This window comes from Salvia hispanica, chromosome 4 (genome assembly GCF_023119035.1).
Source record: "Salvia hispanica cultivar TCC Black 2014 chromosome 4, UniMelb_Shisp_WGS_1.0, whole genome shotgun sequence".
NCBI classification, from domain to species: Eukaryota; Viridiplantae; Streptophyta; class Magnoliopsida; order Lamiales; family Lamiaceae; genus Salvia; species Salvia hispanica.
In genome coordinates, this window is record NC_062968.1 from 35290562 (window position 1) to 35310837 (window position 20276).

Genomic DNA, 20276 nt, shown 5'->3' on the forward strand with positions numbered 1-20276 from the left:
TAATATTCTAGAAGCTACGCTTTCTTAGCCCCAAAGCAGTCAACGCTTTCTCTCTATATATAATCCCCCCTTACGCCACTCCAACTATTCACATTGCATTTTCATCTTCTTCCTTCACATTCATTTTCATCTCTAACGCTTCTGCTAACTATTTCACTCCACCAACCGATCATGGCCCAACAAGATTCCAACACCCTTCAACAACCCCTTCTCGTAAGCTATTCAATTTTTGTCAAATCCCCTCTGATTGGAAGATTCATCTTTTGATTGTTTGATTTTGAAGGAGGCCGAGGAGGAGCAGACGCTGCAGTACTTGGAGTTCGTGCAGGCCGCCTCCTTCCACGCGCTCTTGTACGCCGCCAAACTCTACGCTTACGCTAAGGAGAATTCTGGCCCCTTGAAGACTGGCGTCGACACCGTCGAGGGCACCGTTAAGACCGTCGTCGGCCCTGTTTATCACAAATACCAAGGCGTCCCTGTTGATGTTCTCAGATTCGTCGATCGGAAGGTATATTCTTCATCTTTATCTTTTTTGATCGATTGGTGTTGTGTTATAGGGTTTGTTTCTTCTAATTTGATGTCGAATTGTATTTGAATTTGTTTCTTGCAGTATAATTTAGGTCTAAGAAAAACAAAGTGCATGGATTGGGGATTTTTAATTTGCTTACATTTCAGTCACTGGATTGAGCGTTGTGTTTATATATCTCAATGCCAAATTAATTAATTGCACTCAGCGTTAATAGTTTAGTTCTTTTTTACTAATTTAGTTGTCAAAATCGTGCAAAATGAGTCTATGGCTTAGTAACTGAGGATAAGAGGTTCTCTCCTTTTGGTTGGTTTTCGATCAATAAATTCTTGGCATTGGAAGGCTAACAATTGCTGGAATTGGTTATATAGATGGATGAATCGATTTGCAAAGTGCAGAGCCGTGTGCCCCCGGCCCTGAAGCAGGTGTCGACTCAGGCGTTTGAGGCGGCCCAGAAGGCGCCTGCAGTGGCTCGATCAGTTGTTTCAGAGGTGAAGAACAGTGGAATGGTGGGAATTGCATCAGGATTGGCACAAACAGTGTATGCCAAGTATGAACCTGCTGCCAAGGATCTTTACAACAAATACGAGCCTGTGGCCGAGCAGTATGCTTCCACCACGTGGCGCTCGTTGAACCAGCTGCCGCTGTTCCCTCAGTTTGCGCAGGCTGTTGCTCCCACGGCCAGCTACTATACCAAGAAATACAATGAGGCCGTGCAGCAAGCGGCTGGTAAAGGGTGGCAGGTTGCATCGCATCTGCCGTTGGTGCCCACAAAGAAGATTGCCAAGGTTCTTAGCTCACAAGAATCGACTCTCACTGTCGAGTGATCAGGCTCTTTGTGTTATGGGTTGATATGATTTTCTTTGTTTTTTCATTGGTTTCTGTTTGTATGAAGCAAATTATGTTGTTTTAGTGGGGTTTATTAAGTTGGAATTAATACCTACTGCAATGCTGCTTTTGATTATGAATATACTTTCTGTGATTTTACTAAACAGCTACTTTTTGCAATCAACTTGTCCAATTTGTGAGTTCTCATTTTCCTCTCTTTTGTCATTGGCAATATAGTTTGTTATATGTTTGTTGTTCAGCTAGCAATTGTTTTGTTAGTTTGGAAAACTATGTGATCAGCCAAAAGCGGCATAGTCCATTCACTCCACGACACCCATAATTCACATATTCATATCATCTTAGAGCTTTGGAATCAATAAGCAAAGCAAGACAGATTTCAAGAAGAGTATATAATACAAATGGTTCATGGATAATTGTATAGTTATAAAAGATATTTCTCTTAATTTTCTTTTGTTAGATGTGAATTCCTTATCTATATCAATGAAATATATTAATTGACATAAATTATCTAAGAATGATAATGAGAGTAAAAAATGTATAAATATATTGAGTAATTGAGAAAAATATTGAATATATGAAAACGCAATTTATGGGAGTCGAACTCGGGTGTACGGCTAAGACCTAGCTGTTTCCTACTGCTGCGCCAAAGCACATTTTTAGAAATTGTTTATATAAATATGAACAATATTTAGGGGTACAGTTATACTCTCTTGTTCTACATTGGCTCCACCAGTGCAAGTAACAATGATGTTTGAGATTAAGCGTGTGATTGATACCCTTGGAATACATTAACAAGATTATTGAGCTTAAACGTGTTTCAAGCTATTTGTGTTTACATAAAGAAGAGTTGTGAGTGTTTGTTAGCAAAAAAAAAAACTCCATTTAGATGTGGACTTTGATGTGTTTGGTAAAGCCTATACAATTGTGAAAATGAGTGTTGTTTTCCTATATTGGCCCTCAACTGAAAAAAATGCAGCAAATGCAACAAGCTTGATACAATTACAAATTATGAGAAGTGACTATATTGGCCCTCATAATCTTATAACCAATAACATGCTTTTGGCAAAGATCTACAAATTTTTGAAGGAAAGGAGGAGATGGGAAATGATGAAGAAGATGTAACTAAAGAAGAAATGGAGAAGTAAGAAAGATGACATGATTTTAAATGGGGAGAGAAAGTGTGTGTCAATTTGAAAAATTAATACCCGCAACAAATGTCAAATTTGCATCAAAATCTGGAGTGTGACTATAAAAATGTCTTATATCTCTCTCATCACAAATAGACTAAAATAGCATGCAAGGATTTGAAGGTATTTTGGACAAAGAAAGAGTTTAAAAATCATTTCAACTATATTAAATCAAATTTAGTAATGTGTAAGATATTTGTTAAAGAATGAGGTCGCCTTTAATATTATGACAAAGTTATAAGTTAAAAAATGTAGCCCACTCAATTAAATTTAAAACAATAATGGTATCAGTCTTATTGATTAATTAACTAGCAATAAAAAAAAAATCAACCTTAGCCTTGTCTAACTAAATAATATTCAATTAATTTAAATTTGACTAATGGGAATAGAAAAAATTTAAATAAAAGAAATAAAACTAAAACTAATGGGATATATAAATATACTAAATTTTAATATGTATAAAATTATTATATCAATCAATTGTGAATTTCTTTTTATTATTGTGATATACTAGTATTAAAAAAGAAAAGAGATAATTCATCAAAATATTAGAAAAGGTTTTGCATTAAAAAATTTGATGAATAATTGTAGTGGTCATTTTTAAGAATCAAACTAATGATATATTTTTAATATAAAATATAAGTAGATGCAAATAAGTAATGGAGAGATATTATTGTGTATATAATATTCTGTGGCCCAGAACCGAAGCATTACTGTTGGAGTATTTTTCATTCGGTCCAAAGCATTATCATTTAGCGTGGCATAAATATATTCCAATAATTTCAACACAAATGCGATTTCTGTGAGCTGTGTCTATAAATAATTAAATATTGATAAGGTTTAGAACACCTTAATTATTGTCCTAATTCAGTAATGCTTTAATTTTGACCAAGAAAAGAAGGCATAAAGCATTTCATTTTTCTAATAATTAGTTACCAATAATATTACAAGTATTCATTTGAATTTAATAACAAATTTAGAAGATTAACAAGAAGTAAATGATTATGTATAGCATCATTTCATTTTTGCATCCTAATAGTAATTAGTGTAGTAATTACCTAACCATTGATTATTTGCATACATAATTCCATTGCTGATTTGATTTGAAGGGAGAAATTACAAAATTCCAAAACCCTTTTGGGATCTCAGAAATGTCAGACGAGGAAGAAACGCAGCCCACTGATGACCAGAAAATCGAAATAGCCAAATGGTTTCTCCTCAATGCTCCCGCCGGCGAAATCCAATACATCGCCAAAGGTAATCTCAGATCAATGCTCATGCATGTCTACATACGAATAACTATCCTACTTTTTGACCAATTCCGAATTCAATTATACTGCGCAGATATGAAGGCGGTTTTGCAGGATGAGACGCTGTACACCACGGCCGCCGCAGTGGCATTTCCTCTTTACAACAAATCTCACATGATCTGCCTCGATTTTCCTGATAGAAGCGGTGAGGTAACGCCCATTGTGCGATCAATTTGCCCTAATTATGTTGTCTCTCTATATTTTCTGAGCCTAGTTCTTTTACTTCTCTCATTATGCTCAGTTGGATATATTTTCCGGGATTTTATTTTGAATCAATGCATATCTGCTCTTCATAAATGGCGAGGGTTTGATATGAATTAAGCGCAGACTATATGAATAGGTAGAAAATTGACTTCAGTGAATCCATAAAGAGTTTTGGAAGATTTAAGACATTACCTAAATTTCCCTCCACATAGTACTTTTTAGAATGAAGAATGATCATTTTCCATCTCATTGCTACAAGATTTGTTCCTTTCCGCTGTATAATTTGCACAGAACTAGAATGGACATGTGTTTTAATAGCTATTATTGCATGTTAAGAAGTTTTACATCTGTGCTGCAGTAGCACACAATGCTAAATTTGTAATCTTAAAATTGCTTTAGCTTTGTGGTTCGTGGTGTTAAATGTTTGGAAACAGGGGCAGTTTGCACAGACAAGGTTCTCTAGCTTTTAAACAGCTTTATGAGGAAACTTGAATCCTATTATATATAAACGGACATCATGTCAGATACACTTGAAACTAGGATTGAAATCTTCGTGCGCGCTCTTTTTCCCTTGTCTGAGTAGGCTCTATGGCTGATATAGAATTTTCTTTTCTGTTTTCACATGTTTGTACTTTCTTTATCTTTGATGTTATCAGGTTATGGTTACACCATTTAGTGAGATTGGCGAGAACGAGTATCTTGATCCTAGGACTGCTCAAGTTGCAGTTGTTGACCATGTGAATCAGGTAGGTATCTTCAGTTGATTGCATGAGTATTGAGTCATGCATTTGGAGGACTTAATCTTATTGTGTACATGTTAGGTTTTTCTGTCACTTTAATACTTTAGCATGGACTTTATTTTATGACAAATGTTATAATATATACTCCCTATTTATTGTAAGGTTGCAGTACATGTAACATATTCAGCAACATAGTAAAGAAAATTAATATTGGCTAAATACTTCCATCAAATTAAATGGTTGTATGAGATCATCTATTCAACTTCAAATGTAGTTTAGCTTTATTGGTCTTCTAGATTAAAAAAAACCCTCAAGCAGTGGTACCAAAAACTGCTCAGTCCTGTTGCTAGATGGCTTACAGCAGAAAAGTGGAACTTAAAACTGTTCAATTAAAGTTCTTAAGCTCAACTCCATAAGTTTTGTCAAGTAGATGACCTGTTTTTTCTCAAATGGATGATTTGTTTTGCTGTTGTGGAGATGCATGCAATATGCGAAATTGCTAATACTCGTGAGTCCAACTAAAAGCTCCTAATGAATGTATTTCACTGATATTGATACACTTGGAAGAGGAGATAAAATGGTTTACAATGCTGAATGATGGAACTTGGATGTGGTGGGGCAGTAGTTAGAAATATTGAGAAGAGTTGGCAGTGGTGGTTATTTGGATAGTGGAGGAGTGTGTTAGTGCAGTAATAATGATGATGATGATGTACAATTTGGCAGAGAATCAGAATGAACTCCTACTTTGATTTTATTATTGTCCATTGTGCTACATAATACATCTAGGTAAGATAGGTTTTATGGATTATGTGCGTATCTTCTATTTATGTGAATGATGCTAAGAAAGCATTGAGAACCAAACTTGACCCTGTACTAGTGTGTTCTATTCGCATATTTAATAGTCACTTATAATTTTTTCTACCGAGCCTTTGTTTTGGGGAACTAGTGTTAGAAGGACCATTGTTTCTATAACTGAACTTAACTCAGCAAAGCATAAAGCATACTAATGTCTTTGGTGTACATGAGTTCCATCAGAACTTTTTCTGTTTTCATTTTACAGTATTCTGTGTTAATCAGGTCTGTAGACGCGCTCGGCCTGCAAATGATGAAGAACTTCCAACACCATATATTGAGGAATATCGGTATGCTCCGTGTTTTCCTGTTTTTAAATTTAGTCTAGTACAGAAATGAAAAGGCTGTTGTGTTGCTCTCAGTAAACTAGCAGCTGGCAAAATACTTAATATTTTATGGCGTCATTCCCAAGAGCCTGGTTTTACTGATGTTCTTTCTGCAGGTATGCCTTGGATATAGAAGTTACTAAGTATGTAAGTGAAGCATACCCAAAAGGAATCTGTTCAGTTTATTGTGTTAATGGGAAAGATGTGGAAGAACCAGGCATGGATTTTGATCTTGTTGTGGTAATTTCTGCTGCTAGACTCAGCCCTCAGAATTTCTGGTAAGTTCTGTTATTCGTACTGCAATGTACTCACATATGATACATTCCTATCTGCCTTGGTCAATCATCATGATGAGTGGAGATAGTCTGCGACTCTGCGTAATTCCATATACTATATACGTATATACATCTATTAGTCGAAGGAAGATATCTGGAGATGTATATTCTGAATCATGTTCTGGCAATTAATTTTAAGCTCTAATCTTATCTGGGCAAGCGTGACGACTGTTGAAAATGAAAAGGCTTGATCTACCCACTGGAACTAATTCACAAAGTAACTGAACAAATTTATAACAGACTTCTAAATTTGCGCGGGGGGGGGATCTTGAAAATATAAAACACGAAAAAAATCTAAATAGGGAGAGTATGACTATATTGGTACATGAGTGATCGGGAGAAAAAGCTTATTAATTGAATCGAAATTCGGCATGTGTGCTTGTTTGTTTGTTTGATATTGTATTTATAGTATCGAATGACCGGAGATTCTGTTGAAAAGTCATCCTACAGAGATACAATCTTTATAATTCTTGCTTGTCTAGTTGTCTTTCTTCTTACACTTTCATTAATTTGTCTAGCAATGGAAGTTGGCGGTCGATATGGAATGTGGAATTCAAGGATGAGGCACAATTTGTGGAAGTTAGAGGTACACTTCAGGTAGTCTTCAATTTATGATATGAGATTATGTAGGTTGGCGCCCACTACTTTTGCATCAAAGGGAATATACAGAAGTATAGAGAAACATGAATTTTGTATTTTATGTAGGTTGGCGCCCACTACTTTGAGGAGGGGAATGTCCAGTTAGATGCAAAGCATGAGTGCAAAGATTCCACTATGTTAATGGTAATGCTTGAAATAGAGTATGTAGTGTATTCTTTGTTCATGTGTGGTTGGTTCATGTTACTGGCAGCTTAGACTGGACATGGTGACATACAGTTTGGTCCATTTTTGGAATCTTAGTTATGTTCGCTTTGACAATGGTCTATGGACAAGTCTGGTCTATTTAACAATTAAGTAATTGATATATATTTACTCTGTGGCAGATATGGTCTAGCTGTACGCACTTCTAGTTTAAGAATTTATGCACTCATTAAATCAAGAATTTGGATTTTATAAATTCTCTCTTTCTTTTTGTTGTGACATTCTGTCCACCTTTTTATGAAATCAACATTGATCTTTTTGCTGATTCAATTCAAGGATACCCACATTTATTGATATTATCTGTGGTTTTTAACAAAACATCGATGAGATTTTTCTGTGACACATTCTTGATAGAGATACAAATTTTAGTCAGGGTTTAATCTGTGGCTGTCTGTTTGCAGTCTCTTTATGACTCCAAATCAGGAGAACATTTTTGAGAATGTCGATACTAAATTTGTTAGCTGCAGATTAGGAGGAAAAGCCATGATGTTAAAGAGATAAGTTAGCAGAATATAACAGAATGTTGATTATATTTGTTGATTTCTCAGTCACCTGAAGACTCTGCACATTCTGTGACCGCCATTATACGCCACCACGAGACGGAGTATCTAAATTCCCTTCAGGTTTCTCATTCTTTCCTTGTGTCTAGTATCTTTGTTTTCCAATTTTTTTTTTACTAAATATACTGTATTGGCAGACATCCTATTCAAAATTGCCTGATGCCACCTTCAAGGTATTCTCTTGGATATCTTTGTAATAGTTAGCCTCTGAGCCATTCCTATTATTGATAAATATGAATTGAAGTTTTATAATTTGTCCTTCCATGAACCAATTTTTTTTTTGTTTTTGTAAGCATGCTTCCTGAAGTAAACTTATAGCTTGTGATAAACTCATGCTCTGCTCTCATAATTTCCATTTTTAACATGTTTTAATTGTTGGGTATCTGCTTATTAGATGTTCTAGGTACACATTTATTTTTCTTGCATATTGACTGTCAAATAATGCATCTCAACCAGTCGATTTAGTATCATACTATTTGAATCCCTAGTCAAACCATTATTATTTCTGAGAAAGATCTGTGGGTTCTGATAAAGTCGAGATACTCTTTTGCTTTTCTGCATTGTAGGACCTTCGGAGGAAGCTTCCTGTTACGCGGACCTTATTCCCATGGCATAATGCTGCACAGTTCAGCCTCAGAAGAGATATCCAAAAGAGCTTGGGACTGGAAAAGAAGTAAATGATTCTTCTTCAAGGTTGATTGTTGTATACTGTAGTATTTCCACATTCACCCCCTACATACAACGATGATTTTGTTTTTGTTTCTGTGTTGTATCATGTGCTTCCCCACTCTTGATCTCTCATTTTCGTCAGGGGCACCGGTTTATATGCCAATTGGCTTGAAATTTTATGAAAACGTATGATGTATGTATACCTTAGGGATGTAAAGTATTCATATACTGAAAGAACTCATTTGTTTCCCATTGACCTTAGCTGCATTTTGGTGGAATGATTGACAATGCAACCAACCATATTTTGGATGTTGCATTAACCTAGTTTTAGTAGTTAGCATAGCCTAGAAGTCAGGATGGGAAAAAAAGTTACACTCCATATCAGTTTAGTAGTATAGATTTATAAGAGTACTATGTTATATTGGTTGGTGGTAATGAATCATTTAGTTATGGTTATAATATACGTTTGCTATATATATACCATTTGATTGTAGTGGTTTTGTCACTTTGTGGCAACAAATAATTTTATTTGCTGCAGATAACTTCAAAAGCACTTTGCCATGGCTTCGAAAAGAGAAACAGAAATATGCAAAAGTAGATAGTGCGGTGCACGACACAAGATATAGCTAAAGCTAATATTGAACTTTGATGATCAACTAAAACAACACAACTCAAAAATTCAAACAAAAAATAACATCAAAACTTGACAATTAAATTAAAACTAATGTTAACTATAACCATAAGTTGAATCTCTGTTTGATCAGCACTTGACCTCCTTCAAGCCATGAGCCAGATATAGAAAAGTTGGATCAGTCGCTCCTTCCTTGTAGTATGCAAACACCATCGTCCCGTCATCATGCATGCTCTCCCCAACAAAGCTGTAATATCACCCCAAACACCGCATCATCAGACAAAAGATTAATTACGTCTATATTTACGTCTATTGAAAGAACAATATTACAAAACAAAGTCACACACATTGCAGAACTGAGCATCTGAAAAAATTGAATCTACTTACTATTGGAAGTCCTTGAGCTTTGAGACAAGGTATTTAGTAGCTCCTTCGATGCCTTTCTTGAACTGATCTTGCTTCTCAGGTTGAAGCTTGGGAGTCAAGTTCTTGATATATTTCTTGACATATGCTATCAACTGTTTCTTGTCGAAAGGAGGCTGCTCCTGAAGCCTGAAAGTGTCCACAACATCGACAACCTTGACAGCTTGATCGTCAACACCTTCTTCGTCATCAGCGCCTTCAGCAGAGGGGTTGGCCCCAATATCCACACTAACTGCCCCTTGAACAACCCACTGCAGATACAAAACCAACTTCAGTTAGATTTGTCACACCAAAAAACTAATAATTAGTATTAACCAAAACACATGCACAAACCGCATATATAGCTTTTTTAATGTAGATGAATGATCATACCTTGCCTTCTACTTCCCACAGCATTCCATTCTCAATTTCCTTGCATGTGAATGAGTCAGAGAGAAGCTCATCACCTACAATATAAAGTCAGCAGATTTAGCAAATAGACAAATTAATCAGATCAAGAATCAACTTACATTGCTTTCAAAACAGATTAGTTTGTGAACATCACATGAAACTTCTTGAAACTTATGGCAAAACATGATGTTTCAAACAAATTCAAACTTAAAACACAAATCTTTCAAGTCCAAGTTTCCACAATAGAAAATCAGCCACACAAAATAACCAAAACTCGAGTTTCATACAGAAAACGAAAAAAAAGGTTCAATCTTGAGACAGAAACAAAGCCCTTCATATAACTAGCATCCTAAAGAAATCAAATTATAGAGCATGCTAATTGCTAAAATCTGTATAGGAGATGACAAGAAAAATACCTGAGAGAAGATCCTGATAAACCAACATGATTAACGCCTTGTAGAAAGACTCGAATTTCTTTAAGGGTGGGAAACGAGAGTATGAGATTGATGAAGTAATAATGAGTGAGGCCACCATATTTTATAGCAGACCGAATTGTTACCTTTTATTTGGATTTTCCTTTTTCTGTTCATTGAATCCGCTGCATCGACTTACCATGCTAATTCGATAATTTTCTATAAATTTTAATTCCATATTTAAATTGAATCTATATTTTGTTAGTTTCTTGGTTGCATGATTAAATTAGGAAACTTTGTCCAAGTAGGACTCACGCTACATTATTCATGGCTACTTAGGATTTTAGTAATGGTCGGAGTTTGAAATTTTGAATTACGATATTCTGTTTTCGTCCATCCAAGAGTTTGGGATTTTATACTTCCTCCATAACAAAACAACTTAAAAGATACAGTAAATTCGAAATATAGTACTCCCTCCGTCCCAAGGTATTAGACCAACTTTCCTTTTTGGGATGTCCCAACATATTAGACTCATTTCCTTTTTTAGCAAAAAGCATTTATCTTATTTTATTCTCCACCTACTTTTTTCTCTCTTCTCTCCCCTACTTTTTCCCTCTCTCATACTTTACTCTCTCCACTTTAACTATTTAAATATCAATTCCTTAAATCATGTGCCCAAAAGAAGTGAGTCTAATACTCCGGGACGGAGGGAGTAGCATAAGAGTCTCTGAGTCTAGCTTTTTTGGTTTTATCCTTGCATTATTTATGCAACATATAGTCTCTCAGTATCTGTTTTAACCTTGCATCATTTATGCAACACACATTTACTTTTTGCAACAGAGAGTATTGAATCTATTGAAATATTGGTCATTCATTTATCATTATCCATGACCGCCATCACTCATTTTTAATTTTTTAGTAGTATTTTATCTACTCCCTTCGATACAACTAAGTCGAGTTACTTTTTTTTGCACTTGTTTTGAAAAAATCGTAATAAATTGTTAAAATGGATATACAGTAAAATAAAAACCAGAATAATGTAGATATGAAAGTGACTCAACTTAGTTGGGACAGAGAAAGTAATTTGTACGTAACTATGAACATTTATTTATATATCTTAATTAACTTGAGAAATAAATAATTCAAAAAATAATACTCAATAAAGAAAAATGAGAAGGAAAAAAACTAGACAAGTAGGGAGGATAAAAATGCTACTTTTCCATTTCTATGTTTTGTACTAGTACTACTATACTTTTCCATTACTATGTTTTGTACTAGTACTACTAATTTACAGACACTCTCACACAAATTTCGTTTGACAAAATGTGAATTAGCATTGTCCTCTCTTCTCCCCAAATGGGCAAACAAAACCTAGTTGAACAGTGCCACAACCCAAAAGAACTTGTCAACACCATTTAACCCAAGTGGTAGGAGGTATGATATGTTAGAAAAGAAAAAGATAATCTAACCAAGAATGCTTAATTAGTATCCAAGATTACTCGAGTACCGAGTACAAGTCTAATACTTGGTACCCAAGAATATTTAGAGCACAAGCTTTGTACTCCCCTGTCCGTAAATAGGAGTCCCATTTTTATACTTTGGTCTGTCCGCAAATATGAATCTCAATTCATAATTACTATAAATGGTAAAGAATTTCACTAACCCATTTCACTCGGATATTATTTTAAACTAATATGGTGACATATTATTTAATATAACCTAGCCATGTATCACAATGTAGTCTTCAAATTTCTTCGATTACATTTTCGCATTTCAATTCTATTTTTCAACATGGTATCAAAGCAGGTTCGATCACATGGATCGATTCGCTGTCTCTATAGCCAAAAAAAAAAAAAACTCCCAAAATAGCCGACAAATTTGCCACAACAAGTTATCCAATACTTACCCATAGAAAAAAACAGATATCCACATCTGCGTGACATGATGACTTCAGTTGTAGTCTTCTCGACATTATTCTCTCTCTTACTTCACCATTTCTCCACTTTAACTATTTATTACTCCGTCTCCCTCCGTCCCCAATTAAGAGTCTCACTTTGACCGGGCACGAGTTTTAAGAAATGTAAAGAAAAGTTGGTTGAAAATGTTAGTGGAATGTGAGACCCATTTTTTATATTGGTTTTATAATAAAATGTGAGTGAATTGAGTTAGTGGAATGTGAGACCTACTTACTATTTATGGTAAAAATGAAGTGTGACTCTTAATTGGGGACGGACCGAAATGGAAAAGTGTGACTCTTAATCGGTGACGGAGGGAGTATCATTTTTATAAAATGAGGCGCAAAAGTGACCGGGACTCCTAATGGCGGACGAAGGAAGTACTATATATAGAAATGACTTAACTATGAGGGGACTTTTCAAAATAAAAAAAAAAATAACTCAACTATGAGGGAATGAAAAAAACATTATAATAGATTTGAACCCTAAACATTTGGCTCCGGACATTACTACTTTACCACTAGGTTTAGCTCACATACGTGCATCTATCAGCCGGTGATACTTTGATTAAGTAGAGCTGTACTAATCACATTTCTTAATATATCAAATGATTTTGTATGACAAGACTTAGGTATGAAAAGAAATAAAAATAAGTTATACTGTACTACAAAGTATAAAATGACGAAATGACAGCAAAGCGCCTCCTTATTCGAATGTGTCCGGATACATGTGTATCGCGCAAATAAATAGTACTCTGTCTCCTTCAAATATTTGAATTGGTAAACATAATTAATTGTTTCATAGGAGTATAAAATTGTCATATAATTTTGCAGGCGAATTTAGCCAATATTTGAAAGCAATGCAGTAATTGCACAATTCAAATTGAAATCAAACAAAATATATTTCAAAGTTGCGTTCAATGTATAAATAATTAGAAAAAAAAAAAAACATTTATAATTCTCTTACCGAAGAAAATAATCTTTAATTTCAACGGTGAGAGATGAAGAAAATTGATAGAAAAGAAAGGGAAAGAAGGTTGACACTCTTTATTGTTTCTCTCTCCTCTTTCCCAACTCCTCCGTTTCCTTCAATCGTTTTAGGAGTAACTTACTTTACCAGAGCTTCAATTCAATCTGGCCTACCCATACTTTGTTAGATTCTATAATTATTCAGGGTTTCTGGAAATCGGTTTAGATTATGGGATTGGGAGATGCAGATCTTCTCGACGACGGGGATAGAGGAGGATGCAAAGCGGCGCCGGTATCGTGCTCTATTTGCTTGGATGCTGTCACCGACAATGGAGATAGATCTTGGGCTAAGCTTCAATGTGGCCATCAATTTCACTTAGGTGACTTAATTTTATAATCTAGCTGATTCTATTTTCTACCTGTCCAATGTTTTGCAATTGATCAATTTCAGATCAGCATATTTGGTTGATCTTTTTTGCCCCAGTTAGGCACTGCTATTGATTGAATTTGATGACCTGGGAGTAAGTTGTTGCCTAGGAAAGTTGAATTACTACAGTTCTTCTGGGTAATTGACTTTTGGGTGCTTTAATTGTAAATTTCTGAGTTGGTCCTTAATTGGTTGCTCTCAATTTTGTTTAGATATAGTGCAGAATACACATGCAGTGCAATTTAGTTCTTCTTGGAGACTTGGTCCATTGTGGGGTTTTGAATGTACTAAAATTGTTGCAACCTTAACCACTCCTAGTTAAGTATAATGTAATTCTCCTGGTGTAAATTTGTAGGACCAACAAACAAACTGTTTATATGTGTGTGCCAGTAAATTTTGGAATCAGATTAGCAGTGGATACATATTTGCAATACATTCTTTAGAGGCAATAAGAAAAAATAATCTATGGTGATTGTTTCTACTATCCTATTCGCAGAGAAACTTTTGTTAATTGGAGCATTGATATATGGTGACCTGACTTCTTTTTTTGTTGACCGGTGAAGCCCCTAACTGATTGACAGGGGCTGAAGTTATACCTTGTTAGCTGTCTGAACAACGCGTTGCCAATAAATTAATAATGACCTAACACCCAAAGTGTGTAGGGTCTGTAGCCTAAATTTGTCATAGGTTTATACTAATGGATGGTTTTTGCTATCTTTCTAAGCTGTTGTTTCACCAACTTATGTAGCTTGATGGTAATCGTTTGTCATCTGTCTTCGCTTCTGTTTCAAAGCTCGAGTTAGCTTTAGCCATGATATTAATTAAATCTGATTTGGTACATATTTCCTTATGGAGATATTTTTGTTAGGCCTGATACATTACTCTTATGCTTTTAAGTTATACTCATCCCAAACTTTGTTTATCAGTGAGATGAATCAAATGAGAGGAACCACATTACGTTTCTTACTCCATATGTTGTTGCATGAAAAAAAAACAGATTGCATTGGTTCAGCATTCAACAGTAAGGGAGCTATGCAGTGCCCCAACTGTCGGAAAATTGAGAAAGGACAATGGCTATATGCTAATGGTAGTCGTCCACTGCCTGAGTTTAGCATGGATGACTGGGCCCATGACGAGGATCTTTATGATCTAAATTATTCTGAAATGGTAATTTTCTAGATTTATCATCTAACTTTTTTTCTTCAGTGGTACTTGTATATATATGTGTCTAAAGAGCATGTTGAAGCATTCCATGTTATGTAACTTATTTTCACCTGTTCCTCTTTTAGATGCCTTCTTATATGCCATTCATTTCAAATAAGGGCAACCATGTGTAACGTGCACTGCATTCTCTTACAGCCTTCAGAAATATATGTGCAAGTTGTGACCATATCAATGAGATTCATTTGCTTAAAATTTCATCTGTATTGGAATTGTGGGGGGTTATAAGCGCAACCATCAAATATTATCATATAGTGGAAGAATGTTATGTTGCCTGATGTTCATTCACTTTGAAGCTACAAAGCTTATTTAGAGAATGGCTTCCTTCATAAAAATTATGTAAACTTGTCTTGATTGAATATTGTCTAATCTAACCATTTGGGCTTCTTTTAGCTTGGTTTCATATTTTTTCCCCTGGCTTGAGTTTCTTCGTATCAGCATAAATTCTACCTTAGACAAACTATTTCTTTCCCTTGTTATCCATCTATCACAAAAATAATTGATTCAGCCGAGATTAGCTATTTATGTGGGATCTGTCTTGGGTTACTTGTGTTGAGTAATGTGAGGAAACCATGGGAAGAGCAGTCAGGAACGCTAGAGGACATACTTGGAGCAAAGTTTGTCTTATCCTGGGTTATTTGGTATGAACTACTTGATGGTCAGATAGAGGATACCTGTCTGTAGCATCATATGGCTGTTTCAGCAGCTTAGATTATCATGAGCTTATCCTCAATTCGCCATACCTAGAGGTTAAATGTGAAGCATTATATGGACTATGGTTGTACATATGAGCTATCAGATTAATTCGATCAAGTTTGACCTACCATTCTCTCCCTCAAGATATTCATCAGTTGACATCCCAGAAGCTTCTGTGAACTTTAGTCACTGTGTTAATGTGTTTTCAGCTATTAATGAAGTATGAACAGAATCCCTATTCATTCCCCACTGACTTTTACTCTCCTTTTTCTTTCTGCCTTGTACTTACCAGTATGTTTTGGAACAATCTTTTTCCAAGACTGACAGTTCAGGGAACAGTTTCAGTTCAGAGAACCAGTTTTTCCCCTAAAGTGGCTGTATTTCTATCCAGAATGTATACTAAATATGACTAACCTGATTTTGGGGATCTTAATTTCTGAATTAACCATGGAGGGCATTCATAGTTGGCTTCAATATTATGACTTCATGTTTGTAAATAAGCTTAATTTCTATGTTGCTAAAGTTTTCTGAACACTTTAAAATAACTGTTTCAGTCATTTGGAGTGCATTGGTGTCCGTTCAGTGGGATAACAAGGCTCCCTTCATCTTTTGAGTAAGCCTCTATCTTACCTTTTGTAATTTTTGACATAGTATTAAATGCAATTACTAGTGAACTTTATTTCTTTTCTGACGTATAGATCATGTAGGTGAAAAATATTTGAACGAATACGATATTCTCATAATTTAGCTCATATGCCTTAATAATCAAAGAAAGCTAACACCTTGTTAACCATCCATAATGTTTGGAATTCCCTAGGCACAAATTTGGCACACACATTTATTCATTTGTTTTTATGTATTTCTCTATATGTGACATTTTCAATCGTAAGTTCGGCGAAACTTTCTGAAAGACATGAAGATAATCTTTGATTAAGTTCAGGATGATTACTATTGTTTACAGCCAAATCTTATACTAACAAAATATTACCCTGGCACCCTAGGAGTGCATAGCTTTGGTCCACAGGCTAGAAATGGTGCCTTGGAGAACCTTTTGATTATTGTCACCTGATGCATTTTGCTTCGGCCTAGGGGCCCGGCTGTGGGTGGCTGCCTATGGAGACTTTTACAGCAGTGACTTCCTGGTATCTAGTATCTACCACATAGCCTGCGCCCAACTAGCTTTACCCAAAATTCACATTCACTACATCCCCTCTGAGAAACAGCGACCAAATTATGTAGGTCCTTTGTACAAGTCCTAGGTTTGTAAGCCCTGTTAACTGGTGGGCATCTAGAAAGTATAAAAGGTACCTCTAGGGGCTTGGAGCTGTCCATTTCTTCTGTTAGTTTGGCTAGTTTGTCAGCTTAACCATTGTGATCTTGAAGCTTAGGTTGGTGGGTGAGTAAGTAGCTGACTGTGACAAATAGTATTTTTTTTGTGAAGCCTTGTTTAGATCTCCAGCTGAGAAGAGTTGCTGGTTCGCTGAATAGTAGGCCTGTGCTCATCACAAATATTATGCTCTGGCCAATTCTTTTGTTTTAGTGTAATTTGCTTTTAATGTGTTACTTTGGAATCTCTAGCATTCTAGGCAAACACAACTATGTTTTCTAAAATTGTTCGCTGAGCTTCACCTGTAGCGAAATATTAGGAGTCTCTTTTGGTCTGTAAGACTGTAAAAATTTGACCTCTTGACAATGTTTAATTACCTTATTTATGGATCCTTATGGGCTTTCCAGATGTTGCTTCATAAGGTGCCGTGTAAGCCAAACTTGTAATCTGGATGATTTTATTTTTTTATCATCATTATTATCTACAATTTGGACAGACATTCTCTCAGGTGCTTGGCGCTGTATATTGTTTGACTAGCCTTAACAGATGTAAGAGAATGAGTATTTATTATGCTATATGTTACTACTATATTTTTGCTATATTTGATCTCCTTATACTTTTTTTTTTCTATTATATTCTAATTTTTCTGAGTTAATGATACATTCCTATTGCAGTGAAGGAGAGTTTTCATCAAGCACATGTAAGACTACATTTCTCTACCTTCCTGCTAACGCTTAGATCAAGTTTGTAATTGGTCTATTTGATATCTCATAGATCATGATCTTGTTGGACATACGCCTGTCTTTGAACATACGCCTGTTTCATCCGCAACTCATCCTTGCCCTTATATTGCTTATTTTGGGCCAATACATGCATCTTCTACAACATCAAGTACTAGTGTTTCAGATGGATCTAATTATAGTAACCATTGGACTGGCCCATCAGTTCCTAGTGAAGTTCCCAACTCATACACTTTTCCTTCAATGGATGTGCACTATCACAATTGGGACCATTCTTCTCAATTCGCTCCAAGCAACCGGATTGCTGGAGCAGACCAGACCCTGATTGCACCCATGTCACAGAGAACAGCGAGGAATAGCTCTGATATCCCAAGAGCTGGAATGCATCCACCCTTCATGCTTGGTCACAGGTCAGTATGTTGTTTTGCCTGATATTTCTGATCAAATCTGTTCAGCATCGCATGATTACCAGAATGAGTAAATTTTGGCACTTTTATGTTACAGTTCTGCCAGCAGAGCCCCCAGCTCAGCAACCTCCTCAGTCCTTCCACCATACCCTGGAACTGTAGCTCGGACACGTGACCGTCCATCTTTTCAAGCATACTTCCAGCAGTCTAGTAGTAACCCTTCGGCACGCAACCCTGTTTTACCCACTGGACGAAGATCCAGCAGTCATAGAGGTTTAGCTCAAGCTGCGCCCCCAATTGCCTCGTCATCCGACCAGTCTGGTGGTTTCTACTTCTTCTCATCAAACTCTTCAGGGAGAAACTTCCATGAAATGGAAAATCCCCACCGAGAACCGTTCCATGGTTGGGAGCGAGAACACCAACCTTCATTTCCTTCAAGCCAGGTCGATAGAGATTCAATCTGGGGGCCCTTCCACCCACCGGGTCCTGCATCTGAGACTGGAATCAGACACAGCAGTTTCCGGCTGAGACATGGATCCGAGAGGATGCCATCTCAAAATCGGTGATAGGGCATGTTATTATGTTCTGGTGAAAAAACTGTGACCACCACGAATTAAACCAGACAATATATGTTTGTGCAACGATCTATAATGGTTGGTATCTGCCTTGCACGGCAGCCCTGAAACTACCGTGGCATTGAAATTATCGCTTTCAATCGCCACCAGCTTGTGTGATGGACTTTGGCTTCCTCTTGTTTGTATGCCCCCTGGGGCAATAAGATCACTGTTTAACATAAAGAGGGTCGCCGGTAGCCTTCTCCGAGGCTGCCCACCTTATTCTTTTTTAAAATCTAAATTTGATACTTTTAAAGAAGGGTTTTTGGCTTTTTAAACCAAAACCTTTTCCCGAATTCTTGTTTTTCCCATGAACTATGAGATTTGTTTTTAAAACCACGAACTTTCATTTCGTTAGTATTTTCCCAACCCGACCCGAATAACATATTTCTGGTAGAGAAGTTGTCGAAAAAATGACATGGACGCCGGATATAGGACCCTAAAACGACGTCGTTTTACGACTCAATCACATTTAAACATTACCCAACTCACCTAAAATCGAATTCAGCCAGCCAATTAAATCCTAAAATCGGATTCCGGCATCTTCGTTCATCTGCTCACTTCGAAATCAGGCGTCTTCGTTCTATCTCAGGTAGGTGGGGAAGTTGCTTTTGGGCGTCCTCGCTTTGGGCGTGCTGGCTGCGGATGTCCTGGCAGTGGGCGACCTGACCGTTAATGACAAATAGGATTAAAATTGACACATAGACAACCCGGGTTTCGCCGTTGACTCGCCAGGGGAAAATCCTAACGAAATGAAAGTTCGTGGTTTTAAAAACAAATCTCATAGTTCATAGGAAAAATCGTAATTCGGAGAAAGGTTTTGGTTTAAAAAGCCAAAAACCCTTTAAAGAATTATTTGTTGGGCTGTAATCATTTTTGGGTATTTTTTTTGTCATAGACGATGCACATAAAACCTTTGCGATGCTAACACAACCTGGAAAACAAAAAACCTTTTTATGTGCAACTACAGCAGTTTTCAGTAGTTTTTTTCGCTTGAAATATCTGATCTTTCATTTGCACCCAAAACCTCATCTCCCCAGTTTCATACCTCAAGAAATTTGTTCTTGTGTGATCCATCAAATGTGTGTGTAGACAACTTTAAATTTTTAGAAAGAGATGTATCTGGTCATATAAGAATTGGTTGGTACTTTGGATCAAGGAGACGGTGGGTGTTTGTGATAACATGACATTAATAGAAGTAGCATATAATAGCAAAGAGCAGAAGCCCCATTTAACATGCAATATAGTAGCCTATGCAAAAATATGCTTAAATCAGCAAAACACTGATCTAGCACATGTCACCTCATAACTTTCAAATTCAACACAAGTTCACTAATATAGCAGCTCCCCATCTCCTGGATCTAGTCCATTCGATGTATCTGAAGTAGATGGTGAATAAAGTAAGAGACGAGTTATTTTTTGCCAAAAATAGAAATGACTCAATTATCTTGAAACTTCTCAAAATAGAAAAATAACTCAATTAACATGGAACAGAGGGAGTATAAATTTCTTTACATGATTTTGATTTAGGTTTGTAAAATGTCCACTTGAAGTTGTTTTTAAGTTGCGATCTAGACTTAGTGATTGGAACTCATTTTTAACCCTTTGTTTCTTTCAAAACTCAACAAAAACAAATCAAACAACC

General features: G+C 36.1%; 4 protein-coding genes across 5 annotated transcripts; 3 read left to right on the forward strand and 1 right to left on the reverse strand.

The window, feature by feature from the left end:
* Positions 1–55: 55 nt before the first annotated feature.
* LOC125223793 (REF/SRPP-like protein At3g05500) lies at positions 56–1518 on the forward strand. Its single transcript, XM_048127088.1, has 3 exons — positions 56–213; positions 284–508; positions 898–1518. Exons 1-3 carry the CDS (start codon positions 172–174, stop codon positions 1351–1353), a joined length of 723 nt encoding a protein of 240 aa, XP_047983045.1. The 5' UTR covers positions 56–171; the 3' UTR covers positions 1354–1518.
* A 2103-nt stretch (positions 1519–3621) lies between these two features.
* Positions 3622–8671, forward strand: LOC125218481 (F-actin-capping protein subunit alpha-like). The gene is made up of 10 exons (XM_048120155.1): positions 3622–3819; positions 3907–4022; positions 4733–4822; positions 5894–5958; positions 6111–6272; positions 6848–6926; positions 7035–7112; positions 7739–7813; positions 7888–7923; positions 8317–8671. Exons 1-10 carry the CDS (start codon positions 3714–3716, stop codon positions 8425–8427), a joined length of 918 nt encoding a protein of 305 aa, XP_047976112.1. The 5' UTR covers positions 3622–3713; the 3' UTR covers positions 8428–8671.
* A 355-nt stretch (positions 8672–9026) lies between these two features.
* Positions 9027–10383, reverse strand: LOC125223928 (translationally-controlled tumor protein homolog). Its single transcript, XM_048127238.1, has 4 exons — positions 10280–10383; positions 9846–9919; positions 9438–9724; positions 9027–9297 (listed from the first exon to the last, which is right to left on the reverse strand). Exons 1-4 carry the CDS (start codon positions 10305–10307, stop codon positions 9180–9182), a joined length of 507 nt encoding a protein of 168 aa, XP_047983195.1. The 5' UTR covers positions 10308–10383; the 3' UTR covers positions 9027–9179.
* A 2850-nt stretch (positions 10384–13233) lies between these two features.
* On the forward strand, positions 13234–18872 carry LOC125222374 (E3 ubiquitin-protein ligase IPI1). 2 transcript variants are annotated; one of them, XM_048124933.1, is made up of 6 exons: positions 13234–13579; positions 14624–14793; positions 16098–16156; positions 17545–17570; positions 17816–18020; positions 18115–18872. In XM_048124933.1, exons 1-6 carry the CDS (start codon positions 13429–13431, stop codon positions 18581–18583), a joined length of 1080 nt encoding a protein of 359 aa, XP_047980890.1. In that variant the 5' UTR covers positions 13234–13428; the 3' UTR covers positions 18584–18872. The 2 variants fall into 2 exon arrangements, with proteins under 2 accessions (XP_047980890.1, XP_047980889.1); XM_048124932.1 differs by having other exon boundaries at positions 13235–13579; positions 17645–18020.
* Positions 18873–20276: the final 1404 nt, after the last annotated feature.